General features: G+C 53.6%; 1 protein-coding gene across 1 annotated transcript; it reads left to right on the forward strand.

Moving 5' to 3' along the window:
* The first annotated feature begins 382 nt into the window (after positions 1-382).
* CGREF1 (cell growth regulator with EF-hand domain 1) lies at positions 383-8,527 on the forward strand. Its single transcript, XM_083432800.1, has 5 exons — positions 383-1,132; positions 1,253-1,324; positions 2,568-2,638; positions 6,052-6,170; positions 7,834-8,527. Exons 1-5 carry the CDS (start codon positions 1,056-1,058, stop codon positions 8,203-8,205), a joined length of 711 nt encoding a protein of 236 aa, XP_083288926.1. The 5' UTR covers positions 383-1,055; the 3' UTR covers positions 8,206-8,527.
* Positions 8,528-9,811: the final 1,284 nt, after the last annotated feature.

Raw genomic sequence — 9,811 nt, forward strand, 5'->3', positions numbered from 1 at the left:
TGCTTTGCTTCTCAATATTCTCTGGTTGGCCTCTGTTATTTTCTCCGACCGATGGAGAACCTACAAAGGACTCTATACGGGCTCTTGTCTCCCCCATAAGGGAATAAGGGCAGATTTTCATTTATTTCAGGTCTCCTCCTGGCAGGAATTCGTCCTGCGTGGCAGGGGGTTGGACTAGATGACCCTTGGAGTGCCTTCCAAGTTCTCCGACCCCAAGTTCCCATAAAAGCTACTGCAGGGAGCCTTCCCATCTTGAGAACAACTATCTCTCTCTCTCTGCCTGCGTGTCTGGCGCCTTTGCATCATCCCCCGAGGGTTCCTTTGCGCAGGAAAGTCCCCTCCCTCGGAGAGCGCCACGTCGGAGCCGCCTGCCGCCCAGAGCGGCTGCGAGGCCCAATGGTCGGAGCGCCTGGCAGGCAGCTCCCGAGGGAGGGCGCCAGGGGCGCGCCTGGCAGCGCCCGCCTCCCCCGCCACGTGGACCCAGGACGGCCGCCAGCAGCCGGGGATCAGCGCCGGTCGCTCGTGGGTCCCTCGGTCTGCCTGTCATCCCCACGATCCACGCGTGGAAGATTCCTCGTGTTGCGCGTGGCTCGGGCCGGGGCTGGGCAGCAGCCGGGCAGGGCGAGGAGGAAGAAGGCTGCGGGCGGGCGGGCGGTGGCATCTCCTGGGAAGCTCCAGTTCCCCCTCTCCCCGGACCCAGGTCCTCCTTTCCCACGTGCAGAATATTAGGCAGGCAAGGTGATCTCTCCCCCTCCCACGCTGCAGTGGTACAGTCCATTCTGCCGCCGCCGCGGCCGCGCGCATCCTCACATCTTGGGGCGTCCCCGGCGGAGGCGCGTGCCTGCGTGTGAACGGGTTCTGTCTGTCCGCTGTCGGAATCCGTGTTCGGGGTTGTCTCTTGCCCGTGGGAACGCGTCCCCGTGGACCCTCGCCACCTCCGGCAGCTTGTTGGCAAAGCCCCGGTGCCCACCCAAGCGACGAAGCGGGCAGCCCGCCGCGTTGGCAGGGCATGAGCGGACGGCGGGTTCCTGTGCCAAGCCCTGAACGGTGCCAGGATGAAGGAAATGCTTGTGGCCGCGCTGCTCCTCGCGGTGCCAGCCAGCTGGGCGGCCCCAAAGGAGGGCGCTAACAGGTACCAGGTGGGAACCTGGGGGTGGGGAAGGAGACAAGCTGGGCTTTGGGGCTGGGGAGGGGGCTGGGAAGAGGGTCCTTGGTGCCCCCTCCAACAACACCTTCTCTTTGTGCCCCTTAGGTCGGAGCCCCTCCCCAGTGCCAGGGAGCCCCCCATCCCGAACCCCCTCGACCCAGGGCAGGAGTCTGCCAGGTGAGTTCCTTGCCCATCGCACCCCTTGCCCCCACCCCTTTGCCCCTGGGGAGGACACATTTGGGGGAGACTGGCAGAGAGGGAGGCAAGGTCTCTCTGCCTCTGACCCAGTCAAATAAGGGCCCCCCAGGCTTGAAGCTGAGGAACCCCCCCAAAAAAAACCACAGAAATGGAAGGGACCCCAAGGGTCTTCTAGTCCACCCCTCACAATACAAGTGGGCAGCTCGGTCCTTGCCCCTCGCCAGGCAGAGAATGGTCCCCTCCCCTCTACTTCTGCCTCCCCCCCCCAGCAGTCAGTTTCCTTTTTTAAAAAAACATGATTTTTATTGAGTTTTCCATATTTAATTTCATTTCATGACACCTATCACAGCTTCTATGATTTGCTCAGACGGAGCATCAACCTCCTCCCCTCCCTCTTTTCTGACTTCCCTATGGCGTTAATGCATCTATTGCGTTTCCATAATCAGTTCTTTATCTTATATCAACATTTAAGAATCACTCTCTCATTTGTAAATTAGCACCTTAATTTCACAAAGCTACAAACGTTTTCAAATATTTACAATTTTCTTTCAAATAATAAATGAATTTGCTTCTGAAACCTTTCATCTGGTAGATTCCTGATTTTCCCCTTCAACTTTGCCAACTCCACAAATTCTACCATCTTTGTCTCCAGTGTGGGGAGTTCTTGCTGTTTCCATCTTTGGGCCAGGAGGATTCTTGCTGCCCTTGTGGCGTACATGAACACATTTACATCTTTTTTATGAATTTCTTCGCTAATTTACCCCGATAAGAATGCCTCTGGTTTTTTGCTGAAATTATATTTTAATATATTTTTTAGTTCATTTAGCAGTCAGTTTCCAATTAGGCCTGGTGCTCATTCAAGCCCCCAAACCAGGCATATAGTAAGGCAGCTTCTGATCATATACAGGTAGTTCATCCCTGGCATATAGTAAGAGGGCCTCTGAGCATGTACAGAATACACACCCTCCCAATGATGAACTGCAGATGTCCCTCCCCACCCCTTCAAGGCGCAGTTTCCCCATCAGGCATTTTGATCCTGAGCAAACAGGAGCTCTACAATGCCTCAGTCTGCCGGTCCTTGAAATGGGCAGACCTTGGCTCCTTCCTGACCGTTGCGCCCATTGCCCACGCCCAGAGGCTCCCTGCTGCCCCCTGCCCTTGCCAAGCCCCACAATCCTCCGCTGCCCCCTGGTTGGCTGACCTGTGGCTTGGCCTGGTGTAGGTTGATACAGGACTACCTGAAGAACGTTGGGCAAGAGGATGGCAAGGCCAGCGCCATGAGCAGGAAGCAGGGTAAGTTGCAATGGGGTCCCAGGGCCAGGATGGCATAAGATGGCACCCCGGGGCCTGAGTGCCAGGGCCTGGCAGGGCGGGGAGCGTGAGCTGGGGGCGAGGGTAGAAGGCTGGCCCCGAGCGCCCTGGGTGTGGGTGTCTTTCTTCCAAGAGGGGCCTCAGGGAATCCCCCGGGGCATGTGGCACTGTCCTTCTCACTTTATTTGGGTCGGGAAGAAATGCTTTGGGGAAGAAATGGGTAAAAATGAACCAATTCTGCTGGGGGAGCTGAGCGAACCTCGGAACAAGCACAGGTGTGTGTAGCAAAAAGCCGGGGGGGGGGGGGCGGGACAGCTGGAGCAGCAGCTGATTTTGGCAAGAGGAAAAAAGAAGAATCCTAGAACTGTAGAGTTGGAGTGGAACCCCAGGGGTCATCTAGCCCAACCCCCTGCAATTGAGGAGTCACAACTCATTACACCCCCCCCCCCGACAGATGGCAATCCAGCCTCTGCTTGAAAACTTCTGACCCAGGAGAGTCCACCCTCAAAGAGCCCTTGCAGCCAGAAAGTCCTTCCTAAGGTTTAGTCGGAATCTCCTTCCCTGTAATTCGAATTCGGGTGCCGCCCTCCAGAGCAGGATGTAAACAGAGTGAGGGGAGGGGAAGCGGAGAGCCTGTCTGTGTATTGCAGGAGAGGGGAAGTCAAACAGGGAAACTAATGGGAAATAGGTGCTTTGGGTCTTGAAGAGAGAAGGGGGGGGGGCCCTGATCATTTTGCTGGGGGCGGGGGCTCTCTCTGAGCCAAAGCAGCAACCTCCACACCCCTTTTGAAGTTGTTAACGGAGAAATCTGAGGGCTCCCTTGGACAAAAAACAAGGACCCCAGCCAGGAATACCAGAGCGGAACAGCAGCCAGTCGGCTTGGTCTTTCTTGAAGACTGTCGCGACAGGACTCCCACCTGTCACCAAGTGGAACAAGGTGGAAGCCCCAAACAAAAGAGCACCCAAACTTTTATTAGCTGCTAATCCCCATTTTCCACCCCCAAACTACATCACTCATACACCATGAAAGGGGAGGTCTGGTGGCCGTAATCTGAGCATCCTGGGCCCTGCCCCATGGTTCCCCTTGCCCTCCACTAAACACCCATCAAGTGTAACAAAAGAGATAATTTCATTTCCCTGTTTCCCAGCCAAGTTCTTCACACCCTTATTTCTGGAACGGCTACCTGTCTGGCACTCAGGTATCCAGATGCCAGGAATTATCCCTCAGGCAGAGGGGCTGCTGAGTAGCTGAGCTCACATGTCCATATGAATTTCTGAAGTTTTCCCTGTGAGCCAGTACAGAGATACATTTATCAGTGAATTCTTACATTTGGTATCGTGCAGCAGAGGCCCTTTTAATAGATAGGAAGAAACTGAGATGGGGTGTTTTGTGGGGACAAATCACAAAAGTGATTGTGCTGATTTTGGTAGTGGGCTGCATGTGCAGGATATCTGCTGGAGGGGCTACCCCCCAAAAAAACCCTATACATAAATTCCTGCAACAAAGTTAAACCACTCAATAAACAGAAAAAGACCTTCAGGTAACAAGGTGTCACTTTTAAAACCACCCTTTTTAAGGCATAGCAAGGATGCTGGGAAAGGGGCCTCGTTGCTCCAGAGTCGTGGCCCCCGCAGATGGCCAGCATCTTCCCACTGAAGCACAGCCTGTGATTATGCAGAGCCTAAAATAAGTCCCTGGCTGCCCACACAGCCCAGCCGGCTTTTCTCTCCTTTCCCCAAGGGAGCGGAAGGAAGGGAGAATTTCGATTCGGACACCCAGAGGAGGCAGCCAAGATGGTCAAGGGCCTGGAAACCCAGCCAGATGAGGAATGGTTGAGACAGGTGGGGTGTTTGGCCTGGGAAAAGAGGAGACTCCGGGGAGATAGGAGAGCCATCTTCAAAGATCTCAAGGGCTGAACCATGGAAGGTGGAGCAAGCTTGGGTTTTTGCTGCTCCAGAGGTGAGAACCCCAAAGAATAGATTAAAATGCTAGAATAACGGCAGATCAAGTTGATGGATTATGCCGAAATGGCTAAAATGCCGGAAGAATCAGAAATCAGGAAAATCAAAATTTTAATAAGGAATGGGGGAAATTTATAACTTATCTTAAAGACCATTGTAAACAGTTTAGTTAGTTAGTTAGTTAGTTAGTTAGTTAGTTAGTAAGTAGGATTGGAATATCACTTGTAGCTTAGTGATGAATTTTGGATACAGTGGAGAGGTAAAATATGTGGGCTATCATAAAAGATGCAGGAGGAAATGATTAACAATAGGACCCACAAAGGGGAGGATAGAAGTCCAGGAGATTCCTTGGAATCTTGTTTTTATGTTGCATGTTTAATATGTGACTGTGAAATTTTAATCTGAAAAACCAAATAAATTTTTTAAAAAGAAATGCAAGAAAGGAGCTTCCCAGTTGTAGCAGGAACCCCCCCCCCATCATTCAGGTTGTACAGACTTCACACACACTCACACTCACACACTACATACGCTACACTTCTGTTATAAATTCATAGAAAATCAACCATACATCAGATTTGCACTGTTCCACTTTTATTTTACTCCATGAAGGAAGGACTACAAAATGGGGAAGGTTTGATGCAGGCCACCATAATCTCTTGAGCATAGCAGCACATCCACAGGAGCCCTGCCCAGTTGCTATGCCAACCCTGATGGTCCTAGACAAAAGACCATCAACTACACTACAGACTGCATACAGGAGTGGATTCAACACGGACTATAACAAAAGAACAGTGATTGGATTTCCCCTCAGGGGGCAGGAAACTGCAATCTCCCCTTTGTCACCTGGAAAGTACTCATGGGGAGGGGAGAAAGGAGGAACCAGCCAGGTGACAGGACACTCAGGTTACCACCACAACTCCTCCCTCAACCCCTCCTTTCTGTAATGTATGCATGATGTTTCTGGGGGTGGGCTTGACCTAGAGGAGGGGAATTTCAAAAGTTTTTATAAGGTCTTGCACACCATTTTTCTGTGTCTTTCCTCTCTCCTGCAAGTGAGGGGAACACCCTGCTGCAACAGTACAATAAAGGCCAAGCCTACAGGCTGCTGATTTGCTCCAACTTACTCTGGGTGGTGTCTTTACTTTTTGTCCAAGGGAGCCCTCGGATTTTTCCGGCAACACAGTGAAGCAGCTGCAACATCTGCCCAGGAACTCTGGTCTGAGTGCTGGGGACATCCTGGAAAATAGGGGTCGTGTTGTGGTGAGGAGGGCTCTGTGGGTCAGGAAGGAGAGGTGAGAGGGTGGTGGGAGTCCCAGGCCGTAGGAAAACCTCAGCCCCACCGCTGGAGTCTCCCCACTGGCTCTTGCTCTGGGCAGGGGCTCCTGTGCCCTCTGGCTCAGCCCCCCAATATCTCACCCCTCTGGTGTTTACAGCTCTGTTGCTCCTCTTTGCCCTCCACGACTACGACAAGAGCGGACGGCTGGACGGGCTGGAGTTCATGAGGCTGCTGAGTGAGATGCCCTCCCAGAAAGACAGTTCTGTGCCGGACTCGGTAGGTGCCGTTTTCACTCCTTGGCCTTTGGTGTGCCAGGCAGAGGGGGCATCTCTGCCCAGGCTGCAGGGGCTGTGAATCTGAGTGCCTTCCCTGCTGTGGCTGCCTCTGCCTGCCTGCGATTTCAAAGCTCATCCGCTTTGTTGTTGTTTAGTCATTTAGTCGTGTCCGCCTCTGCGTGACCCCCTGGACCACAGCACGCCAGGCCCTCCTGTCTTCCACTGCCTCCCGCAGTTTGGTCAAACTCACACTGGTAGCTTCGAGAACACTGTCCCACCATCTTGTCCTCTGCTGTCCCCTTCTCCTTGCGCCCTCCATCTTTCCCAACATCAGGGTCTTTTCCAGGGAGTCTTCTCTTCTCCTGAGGTGGCCAAAGTCTTGGAGCCTCAGCTTCAGGATCTGTCCATGGAGTTTTCTTGGCAGGGATACTGGAGTGGCTTGCCGGTTCCTGCTCCAGGTGGATCACGTTTGGTCAAAACTCTCCACTATGACCTGTCCATCTTGGGTGGCCCTGCATGGCATAGCTCATAGCTTCTCTGAGTTCTTCAAGCCCCTTCGCCACGGCAAGGCAGTGATCCATGAAGGGGCTCATCCGCTTAGACATAGGCAAACTCGGCCCTTCAGATGTTTTGGGACTACAACTCCCATCATCCCTAGCTAACAGGACCAGTGGTCAGGGATGGTGGGAATTGTAGTCTCCAAACATCTGGAGGGCCGAGTTTGCCTGTGCCTGGCTTAGAATCATAGAATTGTAGAGTTGGAAGGGGACCCCTAGAGTCATCTAGTCCAGCCCCCGCCAGTGCAGGAACCTCAGCCAAAGGATCTGAGGCAGAGGGCCACCCAGCCTCTGCTTTGACACCTCCAAGGACACCTCTCCAGCCCTCCATTTCTGCATACACTGGACAAGCAGAAAAGTGTCTGGAGTCCACGGTCAGAGGCAGCTGGGCTTCTGAAGGACCGTTGCTGGAGACCACAGAGGAGAAGAGTTCCTCTTGCGCTCAAATCTTGCTTGTTGGTTTCCCCTTGGGGGATCTGGTGGCCACTGGGAGGACACGATGCTAGACTAGATGGGCCATTGGCCTGATCCAGAGGCCCTCTCCTCCTAGCCCCCTCCATGAATTTGCCTAACTCTCTTCTAAAACTATCACTGCTTCTTGTGGCAGTGAGTTCCAAAGTTTTATTACACGCTGCATGCAAAGTCCCTGACTCTTCCAACATTCAGCTTCAATGGATGTTCATGAGCTCCAGTGTGATGAGAGAGGGAGGAAAACTTCTCTCCAGGCATCATTTTATGAACTTCTGTCCTGTCGCCTCATCCTGGTGTTCTCTCTACGCTGCAACCATTCCTCACAAGGCAGTGGCTGCATTGCCTCGATCTTTTGGGCGGCCCTTTCCTGAAACTTCTCCAACTCTTTTAAGAGAGAAGTGCAAATTCAGTGCATGCCAACCGTGATGGGCACCTGCCAGCTGCAGAACCAGAGGTGACCTTTTCCTGGGGTCTCAGCAGGGCAGAGGCCTTGCAGGGACCCCCAGGTCCTCTTCGTGGGCTTCTGTTCTTACTCATACTTTTCTGGTTTTATTCTCCTTGAGGTTTTATTTTTCCAGTCAAGGGGTGCATAAATGTTATGAAATAAATGGAAATGCCCCGCCTTGACCCCTGCAGGTAGTGCTAATGGTGGACAACATCCTGGCGACTCGGGACCTGAACCACGACGGGCTGCTGGAGCCCTCAGAGCTGCTTCAGGGGCCCTGGCACAGCCAGACCCCCACCCTCCTCGCTGCCCCCCATGGAGAAGAGGGCAGCGTGCTGCGGGCACCCCCTGGGCCTGACGGACAAGGCAACGGCCACCCAGATCCTCTTGGCCAGCAAGGCACTGCTGAGTCCCCGTCAGAGGCGGCTCAGGACCAGGGCGTGATGGAGGCCCCCTCGCTGAGCCCCCCGGCACAGAATCAGGAGGGGGCACCAGGGCAAGGAGAAGCAGCTGAGGCACCTCAGCCACAGGAGACTGGGGAGTCTGTCATGCCAGGAGACTGAAACCCCCCCCCCCCCGAGAGAAAGGGGGGCCAGCGGAGGAGGACTGAAAAGCAGAGGCTGCGCAGGGGGGCAAAGTTGACTCCCGGCCACCCGTCACCTAAAACCACAGTTGGAAGGGGCACCCAGGGTCAACCTCCAACAACGCAGGAATCACAACTAAAGACTCCTTGGCCGATGGACGTCCACCTTCTGCTTAAAAATCTCCTCCAAGGAAGGAGAGTCCATCGTCTTCGGAGGGAGTCTCTTCCACTGTTGAGCAGTTTTTACTGACATAAAGTTCTTCCTATTGTTTTTGTCAGAAATACATTTATTGCCATTTGAATCCATGGGTTTGAGTCCTACCCTCCAGAGCAGGAGAAAGCAAGCTTGTTCTCGCTCCCACTCGGCAGTCGTTAAAATATTTGAGGGATGTGGGTGGCGCTGTGGGTTAAACCACAGAGCCTAGAACTTGCCAATCAGAAGGTCGTTGGTTCGAATCCCCGCGATGGGGTGAGTTCCCGTTGCTCGGACCCTGCTCCTGCCCACCTAGCAGTTCGAAAGCACCTCAAAGTGCAAGTAGATAAATAGGTACCACTCCAGCGGGAAGGTAAACGGCGTTTCCGTGCGCTGCTCTGGTTCGCCAGAAGCGGCTTAGTCATGCTGGCCACATGACCCGGAAGCTGTACGCCGGCTCCCTCGGCCAGTAAAGCGAGATGAGCGCCGCAACCCCAGAGTCGGCCACGACTGGACCTAACGGTCAGGGGTCCCTTTACCTTTAAGATATTTGAAGGTGGCTCTCATATCTACCCTCAGTCTCCTCTTTTCCAGGTTAAACATAACTCAAGTTTCATTAACTGTTCCTCATACGGCTTGGTGTCCACACCCTTCATCATCTTAGCTGCCCTCCTCTGCCCACCTTCCAGCTTGTCAACATCCTTCTCAAATTGTGATGTCCAGAAGTGGACACAGGATCCTAGGTCTGACCAAGGCAGAATTGAGTGGGACTATTCCTTCCCTTGACCTGGACACTAGACTTCTGTGGATGCAGCCTATAATAGCATTAGCCATTTTTGCTGCTGCATCACATGGTTGACTCGTGTTCAGCTTGTGGTCCACCAAGACCCCCAGATCCTTTTCACATGTACTGATGCCCCACATACTTTTCTCATGTTCTACTTGTAAGCCAGGCATCCCCCATCCTATATTTGTGCACCTGATTCTTCCTGCCTAAGAGCAGGACCTGACTTTTGTTCCTGTTGTAATTCATTTCATAATCTGGGCCCAGTTCTCCGATCTGCTAAGGTCATTTTGAATTGGGATTCTGGCATTAGCTACCTGGTGCCCCCCTGCCATGCAATGCCCCACAAGAGCAAATGACCCACCAGCAGTTCTTCGCAGGACCTGGTGCCCCCCTCCCCAGCTCTCTCGATTTATGCAATCTCTTCTCCAGCCCGGCAGGACAGAGCTCCCTCCTGTCCCCCTTGCTGTGGGTCACCCTTGGGGGAACCGGTCCTGAGTGCTGCTGCAGCTGCAGAAGAGATCCCCCCCCCCGCATTGCTCCATCCTTGCTGCCATGGCCCCCCTCTTCTGCAACCCCCACAGCCTGTGCTTCTCCCTCTACTGTGCT

The sequence above is a fragment of the Podarcis tiliguerta genome, assembly GCF_965153285.1.
Source record: "Podarcis tiliguerta genome assembly, chromosome: 3".
Taxonomy (NCBI): domain Eukaryota; kingdom Metazoa; phylum Chordata; class Lepidosauria; order Squamata; family Lacertidae; genus Podarcis; species Podarcis tiliguerta.

Bases quoted from the DNA above. Each gene is read 5' to 3' on its own strand.
- CGREF1 (XM_083432800.1), top strand. From the start codon at position 1,056: ATGAAGGAAATGCTTGTGGCCGCGCTGCTCCTCGCGGTGCCAGCCAGC. The intron at 1,133-1,252 runs GTACCAGGTGGG...TGTGCCCCTTAG, and splicing joins CCAAAGGAGGGCGCTAACAG to GTCGGAGCCCCTCCCCAGTG. The intron at 2,639-6,051 runs GTAAGTTGCAAT...TGGTGTTTACAG, and splicing joins CGCCATGAGCAGGAAGCAGG to CTCTGTTGCTCCTCTTTGCC.